Source organism: Phlebotomus papatasi, chromosome 3, assembly GCF_024763615.1.
Source record: "Phlebotomus papatasi isolate M1 chromosome 3, Ppap_2.1, whole genome shotgun sequence".
Lineage (NCBI taxonomy): Eukaryota > Metazoa > Arthropoda > Insecta > Diptera > Psychodidae > Phlebotomus > Phlebotomus papatasi.
The window spans coordinates 58,657,871-58,682,081 of NC_077224.1; the positions used below are offsets into that span (position 1 = coordinate 58,657,871).

General features: G+C 33.7%; 2 protein-coding genes across 2 annotated transcripts; both read right to left on the minus strand.

Moving 5' to 3' along the window:
- Positions 1-1,588: 1,588 nt before the first annotated feature.
- LOC129807023 (chitin deacetylase 1) lies at positions 1,589-18,166 on the minus strand. Its single transcript, XM_055855968.1, has 4 exons — positions 17,502-18,166; positions 10,014-10,214; positions 8,616-9,492; positions 1,589-1,961 (listed from the first exon to the last, which is right to left on the minus strand). The coding sequence occupies exons 1-4, from the start codon at positions 17,572-17,574 to the stop codon at positions 1,643-1,645; spliced, it is 1,470 nt and encodes a 489-aa protein (XP_055711943.1). The 5' UTR covers positions 17,575-18,166; the 3' UTR covers positions 1,589-1,642.
- Positions 18,167-23,042: 4,876 nt separating this feature from the next.
- On the minus strand, positions 23,043-23,683 carry LOC129806734 (odorant receptor 4-like). The gene is made up of 2 exons (XM_055855506.1): positions 23,159-23,683; positions 23,043-23,096 (listed from the first exon to the last, which is right to left on the minus strand). Exons 1-2 carry the CDS (start codon positions 23,681-23,683, stop codon positions 23,043-23,045), a joined length of 579 nt encoding a protein of 192 aa, XP_055711481.1.
- Between the last annotated feature and the right edge of the window lie 528 nt (positions 23,684-24,211).

A 24,211-nucleotide genomic window follows, 5' to 3' on the forward strand; every position in this document is an offset into this window, starting at 1 on the left:
AAAGCCGTTAAGCCCAGCTATAAACATACTAAAATTTGAGATCGATCGATGCCATAGGGGCTGAGTTATTGAGAAAACAAAATTTGGGGGTATTTTAAAATGGCGAAAGCGGGGTGGGGGGTGGGGGGTGGATCTGGCATCACCTACTTCTAGCCGCCCATCGACATTTAACCTTTGCCGAAAACCGCTTGTTGATTTCTCTTTCCGTTCTCTCCAGAAATGGGTTATACGACGGTCGGACAGACGGACGGGATGTTCACGAAAATTAATTTTTAGCACACATGATATTCGTGATCTATGAGTATCAAAACGTTGAGATTGAAAACTGAATTGGCAGCGGCTGCCACTAGGGTCCTTCCAAGTGTTAATAATAAATTTGTCGAAAGATCAACCATCAAATCCTTTAATTAAAAAGGTTCACGGTAATATTTTTACTTTAACGATTGATAGGGAATATTTCATTCTTTCAACTATTTCATTTTTCCCAAGTTTCTAATTTAAATAGATTAGATTTTTTTTCTGACAAGAGAAGGCGTCCTGTCCAATAAGCATCTTCTAGGAACTTTTGCTTAATCATGGATGAGGTTTGAGAGGCAGATGTATTTTCTACCTATCCCTCGATGACCGACTAATCGTTGCCACAGGTGGTATTTCTGTCTTATTTGTACAGCTTTTTAGCTAATTAGAGGCTGTAGGCAGAAGAGTCATGAGTCGTCTAATCAGGATTAGGCCAATTGCTCTGGGAGTTATTCGGAAGAGGGTAGGAAAAAGTACTCTCCCTTCGAACGTTCATGCTTTCGAATAATGTGAAATTCTCTTACTTTTCCTAAGAGATTTCTACATGATTGTTACAAATAATTATCAAATATGATAGTAAGCTAACTAATATTTAATAGAAATGTTTAAGTCTCTTAGGAAAACTTAAAGAAAATTCACATTATTTGAAGGTATGAACGTTCGAACTGAGTGTACTTTCCCCCATTCGGAATAATTTCCTTCTCTATACGGGAAAGCACTCTCCATTCGAAGGTTCATGCCTATAAATATTAATTAGCTTATTATCAATTATTGATAATTATGTGTAAGTCTCTTACGAAATATAAAATTAAATTCCCATTATTAGAAGGCATGAACGTTCGAAGGTATAGGGTAGTACTTACTCCGACTGAGCCTATTCGGAATTCGCCAATACGCACAGTATGAATTAAGGAATCTCGTACTCTTTTCGATTTTTCTGCACTTATTTCTTTGAAGGTAACTTCATACAGATATTAAAAGAGATTCTGTTCTTTAAAGGGAATCGGAACTTTTTTCTATCTGTACGTGCGGTCTGCCATTTGAAGGAAAATCGTCTGTCAGCTCTTTTAAACTTTTTCTCCAAGATTTTAGGAAACTGCCAATATTCACAAAAGCACGATGAGTAATTTATACGAAAGACAGGAAAGAAAAAAATTCTGTTTCAGGTAAATCAAAGAAATCAATCAATTTGTTTGAACTTTTAACAACCCCAGGGAATATTCAAGAGGATTGAAGTTCAGATTCATTTTGATGGATTGTGATTGAGAAGAGAAATAATAGACACTTTCAATTCTTCCACAGTACTTTTTATTCGCGATTACAAAACAAGAACTTCTACCAACTTTCAGTTGGTGATTTGAGGCTCCTTGTCGGAGCTGTAGATGTAGTTATCACGTCCTGGGACGCCCGTGCCCTCTGCATCCCCGAGCCAGGGATATTGATTGGGGCACTCTGTGCAGGTTTCCATGTAGCGCGTGTCAGTGATATTGCTGGGGGGCCTCTTGAAGGCCAGGGCGCATTTGTTGGAGATGTTGCATGGCTTTGGTGCTGCATTAACGTTATTCTTGCAGTCCCAGGCATCGAATTTGGCCAGAGACTTGAGTGGTTTGGGATCCGTGATCCACTGCAGAGCCTGTGTAGCCGTCACGAACCAGACATCGGGCCTGAGGGATATAAATTATTGCAGAAAATGAATTAAGTTTCTAAATTTCCATTGTTAAGTAGAGAGAAGTGTGGGGCAGTTTCAGGTAGCTGAATTTTTTTTCAAAAAATCATTTGTCAATTCTAAAAAATATAGATCAAAGCCAAATAAATCAAAGTATCTCTTGAATACTGGGCTATTAGGAAAAAAGAACGTTTCCCAATAATTTATCAAAATTTATATATTCGAACGTTATGGATACCTGAATTGCACTCTTTTCTTCATTAACCCATTCAGTCAATGTACCAGAAATACTTGAGATAGAATGTTCATATTTTGGGATTAGTTTCCTACAGATTAATAGATGAATTTTTTGAAAAGAATTTTTTTTTTTTATCTATTATGGGGGCGCGGGGATTCGCCCTCAAACACACGTCTTAACGCTCACTGAATTTAAATTCTGTGCATTAATTCATTACAAATTATTGCTTTAGATAGAGTAACTATCCAAGAAAACAAATTGCCAACCAGAATTTAAATCAGGAAAGAGGAAAGAGGCCAATTTTAATAAATTCGACGGAATGACGAATTTTCCGTCCGCCATTTTGAGCAGAAATTTTGCATGACCTTCCGCAAATTAAGAAAACAATAACACAATGTATTTTCATCACTGTCGGACTATTTTTCTCAAGTAATTGAAGAACTAAAGTTAATAAAAATCCATTCCCGACAGCAATTCGAGTATCAGTTGCCCAGGAATAAATCATCTAAAATCACTCAATTTGCGTATGATGTATAATACCATGGTAAGGAATGGGTTAATTACCATTAAGCAATTGCAACTTTATGCTTAGAGCTGGGAAAAGATTTCTGCATCCAATCAATTTGGTCAAAGGAAGGAGTTAAATCAGTTAAATATTATCTCTATAAAAGTTTTAAATTATTCCCAAACCTAATAGAGAACCTCCAGACGAAGAAGTTGTACAACATTTCAAATTGTTCGCTTCCTAATTCCCAAATGTTGGTCAGGAATTCTGATTTCTTATCTCTATGCTGGGAAAAGTTTTCAAAGACAATTTAAGGGAGATAATTGGGGACCAAATTCAATTCGCCCTCTACTCTAATTTCGACATTTATCTTCTGGTTTATTAAAGATTAATTTTTCAGAAGTTCATTGTGAAATTTTCATTGAACATTGTTGGGGAATTCTTGTTAAATTCCCGAAAGTGATCCCAATTTATTTCATAAAAGTACATTTTAGAAAATGATTGTAACGCTTAAGAACACCATTAGCAGATGGAATGATGAATGATGAGAGTTTTAATGAAGAATTAATGGATGCAATTAACTCATTTCCACTAGATGATTTGCGAGTGCAGAAGGCAGAACTTCGCATGAAACTAAAGATGAACACATTTGCCTACTCTTACTATACCTATATTCCGTGTTAGATGGGTGGAAAATCAATTCATATCCTACCTTTCAAGCATACATAGAATTATGACATTAAATTTTCACAAGAGTTTGCCTAGCAAGAACATTTTCCCCCGCTAAATCAATCAAAACGTGCAACTTTTGCGGAAACGACAGACAATTTTTGATGGGGAAAACCCATGGGGGAGTCTTCTTGGGAACTTAGAAGAAGAAATTGAATGGGGAAGCAGTTTTTCTATGTTGTTCAATTACTTATTGCCAAAGTTAAACATTTGAAAATGTTATTTAATTATTCTTTTTTATTATTTCTACAGTTTGAAAAGTTTTTTTTTGGATTATTAAATTAAATTCTCAAAATTCCTTTTGCAATCACAGGATCCCATTCAAAGTTTAAAGTAATTATTCTATTCTAAAACCGGATGAAGTTGGAAACATGTAGGGGAAGGCTTTCAGGCTTCGCACACACTCTGTCTTCGAACACTTTATATTTTTCTTATATTCCTTAAATAGATCTGACCTGTCTATATCATATTTTACTATCTTTTCTTAAGTTTCAGATTCAGACTCAGTTTCAGTATCACATTCATGACAGGAACATAAGTTTGAAACCAGACCAACATACTTTTTGCGATTTTGAGATTTTAATGCACTTAGAAAAAGAATTTAATAAATTTTCAGATGATATAAGTCACTAAATTTCGTTTTTAGAAACATTTTTCAAAATAGTACTCTTTTTGATTGCTTACGCAATTTGTTAGAATTAAAGTGGCACAAAATAGATTTCGCCAGATAAATCAGCAATTGTCGTAACTAAATTTTTGCGAATTTGGGATATACACATATTTGCGCGTGATTTTGTTTATTAAACTCCCTTGAGAAATAGGAAATTTTATAACCCTAGTAAAAAGCATTTTAAATAAAAAAAAGAGATGGCAAAGCGTCCCAGCTTTACGGAATGCTCGAACTTACAAGATAGAGCTCTCCGTGAATTAGTTTTTGTTTTTCCCATGATCTTTTAGTAAGCACCCAAAAGATTATGCGAAAAACTAATTCACGGTCTATACTAGAGATCAAATTGATTCATAAATCAAAAAGGCATTTGAAAATAACAAAGGGTATTTAACCGATTCATTACCGATCAAGACCGATGCAACCGGGTTCGAAATTTCAATAGGGGGAAGTGGAGCCACGTTGAGCTGTGGGGATACATTGTTATACGATTTTTTCACATATTTTTAAAGGAAACTGGATTTTAACATGATGTAATTTGAATAGATAAAACCGATAAAACAATTGTGGATTTAAATGAAATAATTGTAAGGATCAGCTTAATTTGGAAATAGGCGAAAAAGTCGTATAACAACCTAGCTCCACAGCTCAAAGTAGCCCCACCTTCCCCTACCTTTCCAAAAAATCCAAATTCAACTAAATCGGTTGAAAAATGAGCCCTCCAAAGTGGTTGACTTTTGACCTTCAATAATTTAAAATAGCGAATTTTCCGGTCATTGGTATGTTTGGACGAAATCCTCCTCCGGACTACCTCTAAAACATATCTAAAAATTATTGAAAAAGCTTGGGCCAATTTTGAGAAAAACAAAAAAACAGGAGGGTGGATGGAAAAGAAAAAAAAACTTCTGGAGATATTGTTTTTTATTGGGGGTCATCGAAGACCGGAAGTCGATATATTTTACCGTTTAAGCTCTAAGATGATGACAAGTTAAAAAAGACGATTATAATAACTGCTCTCTCTTTAAGTTTGACCAGCAATTATCCTAAGTGCCCTTAATCAATAAAAAAGTGCCAGTATTTGTCGTAACTTCTTTAGATTATTTGTTTTTCTATAATTTTCAGCAAAATTTTAATGTTTCTCAATAAAACGTTCAAATACTTTTCCAAATATTTAAGGACACTGTGAATAATACGAAATTAAATTATTTTAATAGAATATTTGTAAGAAAAAATGCGAAAATACTCTCTGCCTATCTGTTATTAATTCAAATAATTAATAATTAATATAAAATAAATCATTGAATAACTAATAATGTAAATCATTTGATAAATTGTCGTAGCTTTCAAAATCTCCATACATTGTAGTTACGGCTTTATATATGATGGATATTACGATAAAATTATTCTACGTCTGTTCTAACATACAGTGGCGGCCAAAATAATAGAATCACTTTGCAAATTTGTATTTTCTCCCAATTTGTTGATTTTATTCTGGAGTAGAAATCTTCAAATTATTAGAATCGTGGAATAAGGGTTGTTTTGGCCGCTAGAGGTCTCTATTTTACACAGAATACGTTGATAGTGAAATTCAATTCGGCCAAAAAAATTGGAAAACTGTCATTTATGGTTTCCAAATATGACTTTATTTAAACTCATTCGATTTATAGGCCACATTCCTTAATTTAAATTAAAGTGATCCTATCGTGTTGTTCAAACTAAATTTCACTATTGATCTATTCTGTGAAAAATAGAGACCTCTAGCGGCCAAAATAATACTTATTTGACGTAAGGTAATTATTTGAACATTTCTATGTTAAAATTATTTCAACGAATTGGAATAAACAAAAATGCTAAAGGTAAAATAGTGGTCTTTGCGGAACTGACTCTATTATTTTGGCCGCCACTGTATATCTCTATATCATTGCCTTTAAATAATTTTCTGGATAATTTTTCGAGTTGACATACAGTTTATTAGCGCCACTTTTATTATTTCGATTCAAAAGTATCACATTTATGGCTCATTTTTAAGATGAGTAAAGCTGAACTGAAAATTTAATGTCCTAAAAAGTTGTCCAAAGGAAGATACGACAGATGCTGATTTAACTTACAATTTATCGTTCATACTTTTGTGAAACAATGGTCTAACTTAAGCAAGTTGATCCCTTGTCATTCTAATTTCATGAAAATTTGCATATAATTTAGAATGAGAAAGAGCTAACTCAGAAGAAAACATTTTGGAAGGTAAACATATCGTCTCCTCAAAATGAAACTATCCTAAGTGCATTTAATTTGTATCAGCATTTGTTGTTAATGACGCATCATGAAACGTCGTTTGCTACGATTGCAGATACAAAGAAAATGCAGTTAGAACAGTTTCATTTTGAGGAGATGATATGTATATATATATTTCAGTGTTTATATAAATGCTCATATAAATAGAAAATAAATAAATATCTTTGTCCAGATATTGAATTGAGATAATTATTTACACAAAGTTGAATCTTTTATGCTATCTCCGCTATCTCCTAAAAAATGGCAGAAAATAAGTTGACCCTTTGTAATTTTCAAGGAGCGATGTCTTTTAGAGATTACCTAGGCGTTCGTCCATATACGAAAGTTTTTCTCTTTTAAATTTTTCCTTCTAATCAGGAAGCATTTGTCTTTTTATGATGCAGATGGCATATACAACCTGTGAAGGAGTTTTCCACCGTTTTACTCTGGAGGTTGGTCACCAACACTTAGACGGCGGTGGCCGCAAATTCTTGCTTCCGTTGCTTCCTGATTTTCGTTTCGCTTTGTTAACGGTTTTCTTTTTTTTCATTATATGCTTCCAAGAGCGCAAGCTCAAAAGCATTATTAATTTAAATAAAATAATAAAATAAAAATAAAGCAACAAGGCAAGCCACAAGGTCAATACGAAAATACAATTGAATCATTCCTTAAACGGGTTTTCAAGGTTAAAGGTTAAAAAGACCCTATGGAGTGTATTTCTCAGCCGAATGGCGTCTTATTTGTTCTCGTTGGAAAAGTCTTGAAATTCCTGACAAGCCTGAACCAATCCTAATCGGTTATGAACCGGTGCATAACCAATAACTGACTGGTACCTGAGTGGATCACTGGACAGAGTCTCTATGACTGTGAGATCTCAGGTTCGAGCCTAGGCAGCTGAAAGTTACCATGATTAGAATGAGTGCAAGGTTCTGGTTGTTCGAGCCAGAACAGGAATGGAATGGTAATAATAATAATAATGGTGGCACAACGTTCCATAGAGGAACTTAGGCCTTCCCGCAAGGGGATTTCTGAACATCCATTATTCTCTTTTCTTATACAGGGATGGGAATGTCAGACCCATGTCCCGTGGAATCAAGTGCAGTGAAGCTCACTGGATGCAATTCGAACACTAACGCCAGAAAAATTCCTGGTGACCTAAAGGGGATTCGAATTCGACCCCGGGACACTTGCATCATAGAGCGATTGCTTTATCAATTAACCCATTTAATTGCCCAGGAGTGGAATGGTATTGCAGTAAATTTTTAGATTAAGGGAGTATCACTTATTATTGGTATTTTCCGACGGTTAATTCAAGTATTATCAATTCCGGTAAGTGTCGGAGAATGGGGCAGCTAAAAAAAAGATTTTTCCCAAAGCTTTCGGCTTAGGCTCCAAGCTTTCCTCAGTGATCGAATCTATTCTCTTCTTGCTTTGTCATAGGTCTCCTTAGTTCACAGGGCATATGATCTGGGGCACTGCACTTGTCTCTTTTAGCTATTTTTACAATTTTTTTTTATTGATTTTTGTTCTGAACGTTTTTCTTGGAGATTTCTTTGTGAGACTATTTTTTTGTGAGACTAGACTTTGTGAGTAGTCTTACAAAGAAACCACTAAGAAAGACATTCAGAACAAAAATCAATAAGAAAATTGTAAAAATAGTTAAAAAAGACAAGTGCAGTGCCACAAATCCTATGCCCTGTGATCTAAGAAGACCTATGACAAAGCAAGAAGAGAAGAGATTTGACCATTGACTGAGGAAGGCTTGGAGTCTGAGCCGAAAGTTTTGGGAAAAATCAATTTTTTTTAGCTGCCCCATCCCCCGACGCTGAAAAATTTTTGTGATGAATTCGAATTAGAAAGAGCTCTGTGAATCTCTTAGTAGGGTAAAGTGGTACAAGTTGGACAGGGCTTTTTTCTTGATAAATTTAGTACTTCATTTTTATTTGTATATTTTTAATGCTTTAGTTTTATAATTTGGTTCCTTGTGCTTAAATATAATTTAGTACCGTATTTATCAAGAAAAATCCCTGTCCAACTTGTACCGGCGAATTGTCCAACTTGTAACACTATGTCCAACTTGTATCACTTTACCCTAATTGATATGAATCGGATATTCGATTAGTTCTTCCAAATTTACCACTTGTAAAAATTTAAATTTGTCATATGACATTGTCACACTGTTAGAGAATTCCTCAATAGTCCCGCTATTAAATTTTAAATTTTAAGTCTTAGCGGTACTTACAATGAATTTGCCCAGTCCAGGAATTTATGAAGTCCCTGCTCCAGTTCTTTGATCTGGAACCAGTTGGTGTGGAAAGCCATCATGTAGGGTGCTTTGTTTTGTTCATAGTGGCGAGCAAAGTCTTCCTGGAGCCACTCGAGAACATCGGTGGGATCGTGGTTGTGCAGAACGCACTGATCGAGGTAGGGACAGTGTCCACCCTCGTAACTCTCCACATAGTGAGCATTCAGGGGTAGTTCCCAGACTCCCGGGAAAGCCTTTGTAGGACATGTACCACTTTTGCACTCATGTGGTATCTTGTAGTCCAGTGTATAGGGCCAAACAGGGTGTGACTGAGGAGGAACAGTGACACTACTGTCATAGATGTAGCCAAAGTCCTCAATCACTTTGTACTGAGTATTGCGTCCGGGCTTGAGGAAGGGTGCTCTCATTCCCACGACACTGTTTGTCGAGACGTTGGCAAAGTGTCTGAGAATCTCTCGCATACCAATCATCTCGCCAACCCATTCCTCATAGCCCTTGTCTTGGAGACCTTGCTGTAGCGAGATAGTCTCGGTGGCCATCTCATGACCTTCAGACGCTAGTGTCTGGACTTGTTGGTAATTGCTGTATTCGTGGGAAATGAAGAAAGTACCTTTGATTGGACAACCATTTGGATTCTTTCGTTTGCCATTGAACACCTTCCTGTAGTGTTCGAAGTTATTGAGATTCACAGCACCGTCAAATGTCAGGATAATCATCTGGGGCGTATCATCGGGATCAAGCCCACCAGGGATTAATGTGCCATCTTTGGAACAATAGCAATAGGGCAAATCACATTCAGCTGGGTTACATTTCACCGCCAAATCCTGTGGAGTGTCTGTGACTGGTGCAGGAGCTACAAGATTTAAAAAGATCGTTAAAGGATTTAAATTAAAATGTTTGATTGATCGAACTGTTAAATAGTTTATTAAAAAATTTGACTTTAATTCTCATTATTGAAGTTTTTAACAATTTATTTGAGAGACTTTTTATTAATACTCTGATTTTTGTAAATCACGATATTGACGATATTCAATGATTTTTTTAATAAAATATGTTTTATGTAATAAATTAATTATCAGTGTGAAATTTAAGCTACAAATGAGCATGCTTTTTATTTGAAATGTTAACAAAGAGCAACACGAGTAATCTGTGTTATCAAATTTAATTTAAACAGAATAAAGCAATAATCATATCAATCGCTTTGAAATATCTGTTTATATTTGAATGCAATTTATTTACTAAAGAGGAAATATGAACATTTTTTCTTAAAGTTTTTAGCCATATATTAGTGTTTCTGAAAAATGGAATAATTAGGCAAACTAATTAAAAAGAATGCTAGAACATTAGAGCTTTCTTTTATAAGAAGATACTCACTCGTAGCAATTGGTCCACAGCGTGCCTCATCTTTGAAGGTGCAGTATTTGTTGATATCATCGAAGTAGAGGCCAGATGGACAGCGATTGAGGTAGGGGTAACCATCTACGCACTGATAGAACCTCTTGCAAGTCACTGGGTCAGCGTAGTTGCCATTGCCCACATCGATGGGGCATTTGTATTCCTCGTCGGGTTTCTGACCTACAAAAATCAGAGCATTAGAGTGCAAAATACAGCAATCAGTGGTGGGACGATGAACTGAAAACAAGCACAAATTCATTTAACTTTTCGGTGGATTTCTGTTTTTTTTCTCTCTTCTGCTCTCATGGTTTTTTTGCCGGTGAAATAAAATTTATTATGTGAGCTTTTTGAGTTTTTATAACAAACAACGCAGGGAATTCAGTCTTCAAATATTTTTTTTATTCCATCTTAAAAAATTACGATCATGCAAAATATTTTCTCATTTTTTAGCACTAAAAAAATTTGTGATAATAATAAATGTGGCAATATGAATTAATTCAAGAAATATATATAGCGATATGCATTAATAGTTCTTGGAGTTTCCTATACGAGTAGGTTAGCTAAGCCAATTCTTAACAATTGACGCATAGTGATGTAGGGTGGAGTCATCACTTATGAACGTTATACGCTTTTGGATAGCTTGCAAAAATCTTAAGTTCTTACAAATGTACAAACTCAATATTTACCTTTCAAATGACATAAACTCAAAATATAAACGGTTTGCATTGTTGGTTGCATGTTTTGACCATTTAGAATTACTTTTTCAAATGAGGCAACAAACTTTTGGCGCATCAAAAATGATCAACTTTTGGAAAACAATTATTTTATATATGAAATAAATTTATTTAACTTTTTGAAATATACAAATAAGATATACGGATTACAGGGAATTCATTTGCAAAAAGAAAAAAATTGAAAAAGTAATTTTTTCTATAATTTTTTCTACTTGGTTTCTCAAACATACATTAGGCAACAAACTATTGAGACTCGCTGAACTGTTTTGAATATATTGTGCGTAGAAGTATTTTATTTCGTTATATACCCATTAGGATGTATCTTAAAAAAAATAAAAAATTAAAAGAGATTTTCCTGAAAAATCCATAATAAATTCTTAGGGGGTTTTTGTTTAAGAAAAAGAAATGATCAAGCTTTTTGATTTTTTTGGTATATTTTTATACATAATTTAAAATACTTAAATATATTTCTTTAGTATCATAAATATGGCGAAGTAATCAGTTGTTCACTGGAGCGCTTTGCTTCAGCAGTTTAGAATTGACAGGAAATGTACATTTCATAATTTTTATTTTAAAGTAAAAATTAAAGAAAAATATATATTTATAGATAAGTGTTTAGGTTTTTAAAACGATATATTATTGCTCGAGCTCCAAAGAAAAAAAAACATAATCGTCTTATATTTTGATCAGCAACTGATAGAAATGTTAATGTAGGTAATCATTATTTTGATTACAATTAAGTTAAGCCGTCTCTCGGCTTAAGTCCTAGTGTGTCTATGGAATAAGAGGGATATATGGAAACTTCGTATTTTAAGTTTCGTATTTTACATGTTCGTATTGCACATTTCGTATTGCGGAAATTCGTATTCTAGTACATTTCGTATTTTACCATTTCGTATTTCACATTTCGTCTTTCATAAATTTTGTATAAAAATTGAATAGACGCTACTGATAACTTCCCAAAGTACAGAAAATTTCCCTTATTTTTGCAGAGGATGTGTTATTAATTTGTTGAACGGAATGTGCATTCGTTTTCATAACTCTTGAACTTTTGGGATTTCTCTATGCACAATTAAAAACTAATAAATAGTCAGAAAATATAATAGAACTAGATCAGACCACACGAAGAATTCAAAAATACTCATAAATTACTATTATTAATCGTATCGAGACACTTTATTTGCTATTACAATGTAATTATTACAATGTGCCCCGTGTTGGAAGAATATGCTGATCGTAGATCACATAGGAACACTTTCCCGTATTGAATACTTCTTCGGCACTTTGGCGGTGCATTTTATTACGTTTTATCACAGTGAAAATGTTTTTTCCTGACATTCGATTGCTTGCACTGGGCTGGACTCGAACTTACAACTGTGAGAGTCAAGTCAGAAATCTCATCCGCCCAAGAGCCAATGATCTTGCCTATTGCGCCACTGAGATCCCCCATAAATTATTTTAAAGAATATATGGTAATACAATGGATACATAAAAATCACTGATTACTTTTTCAAAATAATTTATGATTCTAAAGTTAGATTAAACACTTATTAATATTAATAAGTAACTTATTTAAATAAATTGGCTGGTGTCTGTGCATACCACCCTAAATTAAATTATGTCAAGTCAAGACCCTTCTTTAGAAATTATGACAAAATATCGTATATCAGTATAGCCTGAGCCTCACTTTTCCCTGTAAATCCAATGGTGCAGCGGAAAAGAACTTTGAGAAATGCTCTAACTCATTAAGATAATGTTTCTATGACTTGTATTAATTAAACAACTTTATTAATCCCAGCAGATACAAAGCGAAGCTACTTTAAATAAGTTCGAGCATGTCGCAAAGCTGGGATGCTTTGGTAATTTTAAATTATATTGTACCTCTCGTGGGAGATTGCAATAAATTGTTATTGTGTGTCCAACATTATCATTCAACTCTTGGCACAGACACAAGAAAATTCAGTGACTTAAAGTGATTATAGAAGTTCCTAGTGTCTGGTAAACAATTTCCAGAGAATTGCTGCTGCAACGAAGGACTTCTTGATGCAGAACATGAAGCGATTTTTTTTTCGTATTTATGGGTGTTTTTTTTTTTACAAAAACGCTGTTTCGTAGACGTAGAAAGTACATAAACAAAGCTTTTAAGGCGCGTCAAGAAAACTTTTACGAGTTCTCCTGAGATTTCAGTTGCAGAGAAGAGTTATTACGGATTGTCCAGAGTTGAAGAATGGTGAAATATGCGAAATATTTTAAGTAATCTCCCGATTGGCGTTAATATCCAATGTCAAAAGCAACAACGAGTTATATGTAAAACCTGTTCTTGAAATATCAAATTATAAAATGAGAAACTTTGTGGCAGAAAAAGTTGACTTTCTTGCTTTAATTTCGTGACCCGCTTTTTCGAGAATTTTGCTATACTAAATTTTTGTGGTAAATTTTCAAATCTCGCTTTGCAATTTTATATTTACAAAGTATTTTTTCTCACAATGCTCATTGACCCTGCCTCCGTGGCTCAAAGCTCTCGTGCTATTTTTTTTCTTGATTTCTTCTGCACTTATAGGTGGAAATTTGTGTTTGTGCACCGTGGAGTGTGAATATTACTTGAAAATTGTATTATTATTTATTTGTACACACTTAAATTGCACTTTCTGTTTATTCAAACGAATAGATTTTTTTTATACCTTAGTTGCCTTCCAACCAAGTCCGTCGAGAGATAAAATATTGACTCTTTTGGCTTGGAAAAATTTCTATAGCATGATTTTGAAGCTGCACAAATCTCATGAGAAATGCGTTAAGAGTTAAGGTATATTATATTTCCAACTTATATCTCAATTTTGCTATTTACTATTGGCCTTACGTAAGGAACACTATGCTCTTTTTTTCATCCATCAACACATTATTTAATAATGAAACCTGAATTTCAACCAATTGATGGCACAATGCCCATCGATATTCACAATATTTTGTTTCTCCTCTTTCACCATCGCGATCTTACCACGATATTGAGCATCTTGCAATTTTTTTTCTGCCGTTGACTCATTTGCCCATTGGATATATGAGCTGACTTTAGTGTCTCTTTCTCTCGTTTATGTTTTTTTTTTGTGTGAATAAAATTAATAAATTAGTGCTTTTCTTGAGTATTTTTAGTCTCAATGTGTTTTCGATGTAACCCCATAAATTTCAAATCTGCAGGTGGGGACAAAAGATAGGACAATTCCATGGAAGTCTCTTATTAGCTCTTCAGTTTATTCAGATTTTATACCGAATCCTGTTTTAAATAATTTCAGTGCAACTGGTAAAAAACAATCACCTTATTTGAGACAGAATTTAAAGCTCTTCTTCAGTTAATAATAATAATAATAATGCTGGCACAACATTCCATGAAGGAACTAGGCCTTCCCGCAGAGGAATTTCTAGACATAACATTATTATTTTTTATTATACAGGGATGGGGATGTCAGTCCCATTCCCGTGGAATCAAGTGCAGTGAAGCTCACTGGATACAATCTGAACACCTTTCACTCCTGAAAAATTACTGGTGACCTACAGGGGATTCGAACCTGGGACACTTGCATCATAGAGCGAGTACTCTACTTTGACCCATTGAGTGCCCTTATTCTTTAGTCATGAAGTTAAAAAAAAACTTATTGTAACTTAATTGAAATAAAAAAAAAAATACTGATATACACGATAAACTTGTAGAACATTTGTGAGAAGACAAAATTCAATTCATTGTATTTCAAACGTAGCATTAGGGGCTATTGTTTTTGACAAGGAATTAGTTTGGCCCTTTAACGACGAGACACTTTTTACGATCTGAAAATCAGCAATAAAAATTAAACTGAGAAACATAATCAATGATAAGTCTTACATCTAACCTTGGAAAGTCCAACAGATTCTGATTCGGTGTATTTTGTGCTTCTATGAACGATAGGGACAAAAATAGCCCAAAAAATTGAGTAATTTTTCTGAAAATATCAATGAATAATATTTTTGCTTTAATGAAAAATATTACGTATAAGTATTGTAGTTTGTAGTGCCAAAAGTGTTTTGTTTAAAAAAATTTGAAGTATAAAAAATAAATAAAATCAATGAGTATTTAATTAATTGAGTATTTAAAAATTCGCCATTTTTGAACTTAAATATTTACTACATAGCAAATAGATAGATTCTACTATACAATTATATACAGACATAAGAAAAAATAACTTTAAGTAGTCAGGAAAAATTATTTTCTTTATGGGACACCGGTGTTCAAATCGTCCTTAAAGGGTTAGAAGAATTCACTTATGGGAATATCGTACATTACATCCTTTAAACCTCTCTTCTACATATTCCAGTTACATAAGAAATCTTCAAAAATCTTAAAATTATCTGCACATATCATTACAGTTTCTAAGTTTTTTTTTTAAATTTCACTTATAAATATTTTTTCCATGTAGTAGAAAAATTAGAAGTAACCGCAAATTCAAGATTGCATTCGTCATTCTATAAGACCCTAGACACACTTACGACTTAAGCCGAGAGAGGGTTTAATGTAATTATAATTGAAATAATAATTGGATTACATTTCGATCAGTTTTTGACTAATTCGTCTCTCGGCTTAAGCCAATTAGCTTAGTTAGTGGGAAACTGATGAGAATTTAGTCAAATTATTATTTTGATTATAATTACGTTAAACCGTCTCTTGGATTAAGTTGCAAATGTGTGTAGGGTATAAGCCATTTTATTCAAGGACATGCAGCCAATTTTTGGTTAGTTTCAGTTAATGAAACATCTTCTCATAGCTCGAAAACTCAAAACAAAATTGACCGGGAAAAGTTCGTGCAAACAAGAATAAAGAGCTATTTATAAAAAAGATATTTTGCAAATATTAAAACTTTAGAAGTCTTTTTCCAATGTGAATCCTTCTAAAGGCCTCTACACATTGGGAGCAATTTTCGTCAAAAATTGCATTTTTGACAGAAATTTGACGTTTCCCCCTACACGCTGCATGGATTTTCCTTAAAAAAGCAATTTTTGACAAAAATTGCTCACAATGTGTAGAGGCCATAAGTGACATACGCTTTTTGACAATATCATTGTAGTTTCTCGCATATCCTTTGACAATTTCTTTTATAAATACCGCACCTCTTTAATTGAGCAGCCGTATCTTAATTTTCGTATATTGTTATTTTCTTCTATAAAAGGAAATTTAATTAAATATTAATATTTCCCCAAAAATATCTTACTTTTAGATTAAATTTAACAAGATTCACAAGAATGAATTTACTTTAATTTAAAGTACTTTCACATCATTTACTGTTTACCGGTTGGTAACCGATCTATACTGATTTATACTGAAAAGAGCGTGCAAAATATTTTTATGAATAATAAAATTGATTTTCTGACCAAAAATCGGTTCATAACCGGTTGATTACCGCCTTAGAACCGATTTATAAATCATTCAACACATTGCCCAAAAACACTTCAGGAGTAAAATAATTGAACTTCGAATAAAAATTAGTTATCAATTTTGAACCGGTTCATTACCGGTTCAGTTTTAACATAAATTCAAAGGCCTCATCTTTAGTTCTTTTTAGTCATCTTTAGACTTTTTCTTAAGATTCTAAAGAACATTAACCCATTAAGACAATGTACAAGAAATTAATGGAGATTATGTTCATATATTCTGCAATTAGTTCCTTTACAGATTAATACAAATAGTGTGAAGAGAAAAAGATATTTAGGGGCGCGAGGAGTTGCTATAAACACATTTTCTAACGGTTACTGAATTTAAATTATCTATACATTAAATTCTTTCAAAAATTATTTATTTATGTAGTGTAACTATTTGAGAAAAGAACTTTTCAATCAGAAGTCAAGTCAAGAAAGAGAATTGAGGAAAGTATTATCAAAACCAACGCGTTGTCAAACTTAAAGCACGCAGCTTTAAGCGAAAATTTTGCATTGCTTTCTGCGAAGCGAGAAAAGAGCAATAAAATGTATTTTAATCTCTGTTGGGCTTTTTATCTCATATAATTAAAGGACTAAAGATGTAAGATTGTCTGTTGGCCTATAAAGATCGTTAATGGTTTAACGCCGACGTTTTTATTTTAAATAGGTTTGGTTTAAAATGGTTGCATCTTAGCTTCATCTACTTTTAATATCACTTTACTGACTAACTCAAGACGGATAGTTTCTAACAAATATCCACAGATATTTCATAGGACTCACTCCTAGAGCATAGTTTTCGAGGTGTGCCCATCAAAAAGTTGCAAACAACGCCAGTTCAACATTCTCTCACGGAGCATTGCATCCAACGGTGTTTCGATGTCGCAGAAATAAGAAAGATTTTTCATATTTATTCAACAATTTTCCCTTTCCTCTCATCACTCCTTTTATTCCACTTTGCCACATTTACGTTTTTTTTTTCTCAATCTCTCGCTTCTTCATCTTCAGCCAAAGTGAAAATCATACCAAAATTCACTAAATTTCTTTCTTTCTCAATATAGTGCCAATTTTCTCTGCCTCGACGTACCCATTTCATCTGGGTGTGATAAAATCACAATGATTTTTTTCACAAGGTGGAAAATCATTCGATGAGGCCGATAAGGTTGGAATTTTCCTTGGAAAAAAAATGTGTGGTTGGGGAAATGGAAATACTTCCGAAAAATCTATAGGGGTAGATTTTTCGGTGAAGCTGAAGCTATTTTTGCTATGTACCCCGAAAAAAAGAAACGACGAAACTTACCGGAAGTTATGCGAAATGCAGTAAATATAAGCGCAATGGCATGCAACCAAAGACAGGCACCACTTTTCCACATAACTTGTCTGTGTACTTTTTTTCCCCGTGCAAAAATCGAATAAAGAGAAAGACGAATGGATCAGGGCAAAAAATGAAAATCACAAGAAATTACTGTGTCACATATAAATTGCATTTAAGATCCAATCGAGCCTGGCAATTTGCACCAAATCACTTTTTTTTCTTGCCACAGTTTTCTTCACTTTTTCTCCGCCACTCGACAAAATTTTCCACTTCTCTTTAAGGATTCGTCAATAGATCTTCTGATGGAAGGATCTCACGATTCCACCTCCCAGATGAACTTCTCAAGATTTGTTGAGAGAAGGGAGAATAGACACCAATTTGTGTGTCTTAACTCACTCACTCAATGCACAAGACTGGCTCCAAGAGAAATTTCTTCTCACCTCCCAACTGGGTTTCTCTGCAGGTGTGGTGAATGGCGAAGTGCTGGAGGCTCACGACGCACACCATCAGCCGGATTGAGTGATTAAAACAGACGTGACGTCGGGCTCCACATACACCTCAAGGTCATGGTGGTATGGAAGAAGTCTTGGACGTGGAGGAAGACAGAGTCATCAACAGTGGAAGACACTGAGTTGATACACTGATAAAAATCGAAGAAATTGGTTAGTGAACAGAACTATACTTCAGAAAGTTGCATTTGCTAATGAAAGAATAGCTATGTAAATAGGATTTGTCTGCCGACAATCTACAGAAAAATCTAGAAGTTTGGTTTGATTAAATTGAATTAACAAGAAAATTAATTGTATTTGATTAACAAGGACTCCGCCACGATACCTTTCGATTGTTGGAAATTGACAGCTTTCACTCTCCAGCATCGAAACATACGCAGTTCCTAACAGACATTATGTTTTACTCGTCTCACTATCTACTTCTAAAGTTCTAGACATTTCCCTATTCTGATTAAGTTGATACAGTTCTTTATTCACTAATTACGTTTTCGTTTCATTTTAATTTCTTTAGTGAACAAATTTTACATGAAAAATCTCAATTGGGATAAGAGTTGGATTTGTCTGGTGGAATTCTGAAGAAAAAATCTAAGAGTGTGAAGATATGAATTTTACTGCGGTTCGAAAGTACAGGAAAATATCTTAATAAGGAGGCAGCTACAATTAATATTTTATTTCAATATTTTGTCAATTTTTTTAGATCCGCTATTAAAAAAAATATTTTGCCTAATGTTCGATGAAATTATGTAAGTCTATGTTCCGGCTAATTAGTGTGTCTTTAGGATAAATTTAGCAAATATCTTAACTAAAATGAAAGACTTTGTCCGAAGGTGTGACATTAAAAAAATCATGGATTTCATGGATAAGTAAGTGCAATCTTAATAAAGGGTTTCAATTTTTTTTAAAATACTTTAAAAAGATAATCTGCAACATTTTAGCTAGATTTGACTTACTTACCCATGAAATCCAAGAAGTCACCTAATCATTCTTTAAGAATAAAAAAATACAAAAGAGGGAAGAGGATGTAAATGCCCTAGGCATGCTTACGACTTAAGCCGAGAGACAGCTTAACGTAGGGAGAAGTGGGGCACCCTTGAATGTGCGGCAACTTTGAAATTGGGATTTTTCACTTAATTTAGTATTAAAATTGAGCCTTATTATGATTTAATATAGCTGCACACACAGATTGACAGATTTAAATATAAGAGAAAAAATCCCAATTTCAAAGCTGCCCTACATTCAAAGATGTCCCACTTCCCCCTAATTATAATCAAAATAATTATTTGACTAAATTCCGATTAGTGTCCCATTAATTAAGCTGTTCCTTGGCTTAAGCAAAGAGATGAATTAGTTACACTGAGAAAAAAAAAGAGGTTACGATTAACTTTTTTTCGTCATAACTTTAACACTTTTCGGGTGTAAAAATATATCAATATTTTCAATGTTAATTTTACACATTTTGAGGGTAAAATCAACGTGAGAAAAGGGGAACTTTAACTCGTAATACACCTAAAAAGGGTAAAATTAACATTTTCGGAATGCTATTTTGACTTTTTCGGATTTCTCTCAGTGTAGAAACTGATGGAAATGTAATGTGATTATTATTTTGATGACAATTACACTAAGCCGTCTGTCGGCTTAAGTCGTAAGTGTGTCTAGGGCATAGTGGATCGTATAGGACGCCTGAATGCAGTGGAATCGTGGACTCCGAAATGGGAACCGCCCCACATGGGCAAATCTTGAATTCAATCCTGTACTATTGTGATATTCATTTTGTAAAGTTCAACTTAAGAAAAATTGGGATTATATTTATTACATGATGAATATTTTCAAAAAGTTAAGTTTTAGTACATATATTTTGAGACCGTCTCTTTATTTTATTTTTAATTCATGGTTTCCAATTTTAATATTTCTTTCTTTTGCATCATTTAAGCATCAGAATGTATAGAAAATAATTTTAATTTATAGACTTATAGAACTAACTAACAGTATATTCATAGTCTCACTTAAGAATATAAGGATTCCTTATCGTGTTATCAAAGTTAAATTATCAAATTTGTCCCTTGTCCTTTGTTTGGTCAGTGGAGTCCGATTTCTAATAGTGTAATGGTGAGTGTGCAAGAAAACGAAAGTGGCCACTCTTCCATGCGGCGCGTCTTTTAGCACACATTTTTGGAAATCGCACACTCTCGCTGGAATTTCTCTCCATATAACTTCCTCAACTCTTTACTGAGTATTTGGATTTTCATAGAGAGCAATTTTATATGCTTCCGCTATACTTTGCACTCCCGCACATTGATTGGATTGTAGAGAGGAGGAAGTCGACCAAATATCAATCCGAATTTCACCATTGTCCATGGAATTGATTCTCTTATGACGCATATGATTGGATTTTATCAATTCAAGTGTTTTTTTTTTTAAATTTTGAACTTACAAGTATTTTGAGTGGCACATAAAGCATATCGCACCTAGGAGATTTTAGTGGCATATTGAGGATTTTGGTGTTTTGCGATAAGGGCGTTAAATTATAGGTTATCTATTCAGGCTTCGTACCCATACTGGCTTCGAGAACTTCATATTTTCCCTTATTCCTTTAATTCATCTGACTATTTATGATAATATATTTTAATAGTTATACTGAGGAAAAAGAGGGTGCGATTAACATTTTTTCCTCATAACTTTAACACTTTTTGGGGGTAAAAATATAACAACATTTTTTATATGTTAATTTCACACCTTTTTAAGGGTAAAATTAACATGAAAAGGGTAACTTTAACCCCCAATACACTTAAAAACGGTAATATTTACACCGATTTTGGATCAATACTGCAGGGTAAAATTAACATTTCCGGAATGTTATTTTAACTTTTTCGGATTTCTCTCAGTGCAGTCTAATGTCACATATCTTTTGAAAAATTTAAGTTAGATTCAGTAAAGAAATATAGGAAAAATAGAGTAGGGGAAACTGGGGCACCACCAAACACGGGGTACCACCAAACACTGCGATTTTTTAATCAGATATTCGATTTCAGAGGATAAGACTTATAAGAATTTATAGGCACTATAGGGATGCTTGTCCACTGTAGGAATGGTCGAGATAGTCCAAGTAGTTTAGAAATAAAAATTAGTGTTTGGTGGTACCCCGTGTTTGGTGGTGCCCCAGTTTCCCCTATCTGTTTGTTAAAAATAAATCTGTTTGTTTCTGGTAAAAGAAGTGTTCGAGACGTGTTTTTTTTGGGATAATTCGGTATATCGGGACAATCTCATCCGGATTACGCTCTAAATCTTTTCAGCGTTCTTCCCAGAGGTGTTTCATCATGACGATACATCTTTCGAAAAACTTTGTGGTCTTCCAGGTGCTTTTTAATCTGCATAACAATTTTAAAGCTCGTTATACAACCCTCGCTGATAGAAAACTTTTCACAGCTGTTTTTTAAAAATATTTTGCCCACATTTGTACCACAAAAAAACACGTTAAAATTATTAATTTTGCTTAATAATATTTTTGTTGCTCTTGTTTTTACAGTAATGGCCTCTGCACACTTGAGAAATTTATGTCCATATTGAAGCAAATTCCATACGTTCGTCTAGGAAAATCTCTTCAATTTGGACATAAATTTCTATAGTGTGTAGAGGCCATAAGGGCAGAATCACATTGATAGTAAAATGCTCACCGTCACCGTAAAAGCCTCACCATATTTCGTTAATTTACGTATTTTCATTGCAATTCTTTCGCATCAATTACCATATCGACTTGTCAGAATAAGAAACGAACAACTCGCTTATTTTTCACAAAAATAGTTTTATTCGCTATTTGGATACTTCTTTATAGCCTCTACCTTTCCTGTGAATATTATACTTGAATAATAATTATTTTCAAAGTTATAGAGTTTTTAAATCTTAAAAATCCTATACTCTGCATGTAAAATCTCAGCTTCAAATCGCTCTCCTGTAAAATTTGCCTACTGTGAGTTATTCGATTTTTATTCTGAGCGGTCGATATTACCTTATCTTATACTCTGACGCTCTAGGTAAAAATAATATAAGAAAATTGAAGTAATAAAATGAAAATGCGATAAACGGGTGAGCAGAAAAAAACAGCACGGGAAATTAATCGTACAGTTTTTTTGCTCTCCGTTTATCATATTTTCGTTTTATGTTCTTTCAAGTGACCGAAATATCTTCGTATTCTATTCTTGGTACTTAAAACGTTTAAATAACAAATAACATAAGTAGAATAAATTATGAAAATATTTTCTTATGGCTCTGGAGCACATTTAGATGAAGAAAATTTCATAAAGTAAAAATTCGCTGTTCTTTCTTTCTTAAAAGATTTGAAGAAGTCTATCCCACTCTTTCGGTTTCAAAAATAGACTGAATTAATTTTAATTTCGTGTGATGTTCAAAAGAAAGAACAGTGCGAAAAAGTAGGATAATATTTGCAAAGCTTTTAAGAAAAAAGGGATATTAATTTTAAAAATTTTGTACAAATTTTTAATTTTAATAGTACAGAATAGTCTGCCAATAGGTGCTGACATTGACACAAGCTTTTAATGTACCAATAGGTATTACTTCGATTATATTTAACGCTTCTACTCAATAAAAAGAGAAAAACTGAAGCATAAAAAAAATTATAAATTGATCAATTTTTAGGAATGTATTGTAGAATTTGAAAAAAATTTAAGGTTATCATCTCTATGCTTTCAAAATTGAATTGAATTGAATTGAATTGAATTTTATTATCATCTCTGTTTTTCCCACCCCCCATGCGGCCATCGCCGTCTTAGTGTCGATAAATAATGATAAAAATCACTTCATCCGATTCTATCCCTGTTCTAAGATCTACAATCTTCTGTACACAAAATTTTCCCTATGGATGAAAAATCGAAAAAAATTCAAAACGCCACTAAAACATCCACGGTGCGATGTTATATCGCAATGGGCAGTGTGAACGGGATAACACATCACACTGTACTCAAAAAAACTTTGGTGAGGAGCGAATTACTAGCAGATTAGGAAATTAGGTAAACAATCCAAAAAGTATAGTTACATATGACACTGCTGCTTTGCAAATCTGTAAGATAAATCAAATTTTAGAGAGTGTGGATTTATAAATCGAGGTGAAAGATTCATTACCTGGACAAAGGTGTAGATAGAAATCGTGCCAAATGCGAAAGTTTCTACTTTGAACGGATATTTGAATCTCATCATGAGCATTAGTAAATCCTTCTGATCTGATACTTTCATTTCGTACCATTTGCTCATGTACAGAGCTTCAGCCATGATGTCTGAAGCATCTCTGACAATTTGTCCAAAGTAGCATAGGATAAAAGCTTCCTCGACCATCGAAACAGCACAGAGCAGAGCTACAACCAGGGATGAAATGACAGATTTCAAGGCAAAGAAAGTAAAACAAAGATATAGCACAATGGCCAAGAGTTTGTGAAAGTAGGTATGCCAGAATGAAAATGATATGTCATTGAACATTTCCATAACTCTCTTGTGCTCTTCATGAACCGTTTTGAGGATTGTTTTAGCTCGAGCCGAGACTTTATCTTCCTTCGCAAGTTTCAGAAGAAATTCTGTAATGACCAATAATTCTGCTTGAAAGTACATAATGATGATCATGATCACAGCATCAGAAACAATGATCATTTCCATAGTTGAAAAGTATAAGATCACTTGGAAAATTATGTTTGTGGGATAGAAGAAGATGCTGTCTTCTGGAATTCCAGGAATTAGGAACAACATTGGTGAGGTAAATCCAGTTCGATTGAGATCGTAACAGTTGACTATTACTCCTACTGAACTCAAAGCAGTCATGTACAATCTAGGAAAAAAGTCATTTGTCAACCCTACAGAGATCAACCCCAAATCCTCAGGACTTACTTAGAGAATATCAATGCGTTCTTAAGAACCCTCGTGAATATTTTATTCCTAATTTCGGAAATTTCAGAGTTCCTTTCTGCAACCAATTGGTCGAAGTAAACCAAAAGTTTAATAACGCCATCCTTGTTGAGGACGTGAATACTTATGTAAACCATTAAGACTTGATAGTATGAAATCACAAAAACGATGGTAAATCCCATATCAAGAAAATCACTGTAATCCTTCATCTGGTAGAAGAAATGCCAGTATGCACAGAACCATCCAAAAATAAGAATTGCTGGATAAACAGATAACTTTAAG

Excerpts from the sequence above, each read along its gene's own strand:
- LOC129807023 (XM_055855968.1), bottom strand. The coding sequence starts at position 17,574 with ATGTGGAAAAGTGGTGCCTGTCTTTGGTTGCATGCCATTGCGCTTATA. Across the intron at positions 9,493-10,013 it reads CTGTGGACCAATTGCTACGA|CTCCTGCACCAGTCACAGAC; the intron begins GTGAGTATCTTC and ends TAAATCTTGTAG. Across the intron at positions 1,962-8,615 it reads CTGGACTGGGCAAATTCATT|GCCCGATGTCTGGTTCGTGA; the intron begins GTAAGTACCGCT and ends TATATCCCTCAG.
- LOC129806734 (XM_055855506.1), bottom strand. The coding sequence starts at position 23,683 with ATGGAAATGATCATTGTTTCTGATGCTGTGATCATGATCATCATTATG. Across the intron at positions 23,097-23,158 it reads CTATCTACACCTTTGTCCAG|ATTTGCAAAGCAGCAGTGTC; the intron begins GTAATGAATCTT and ends TTTATCTTACAG.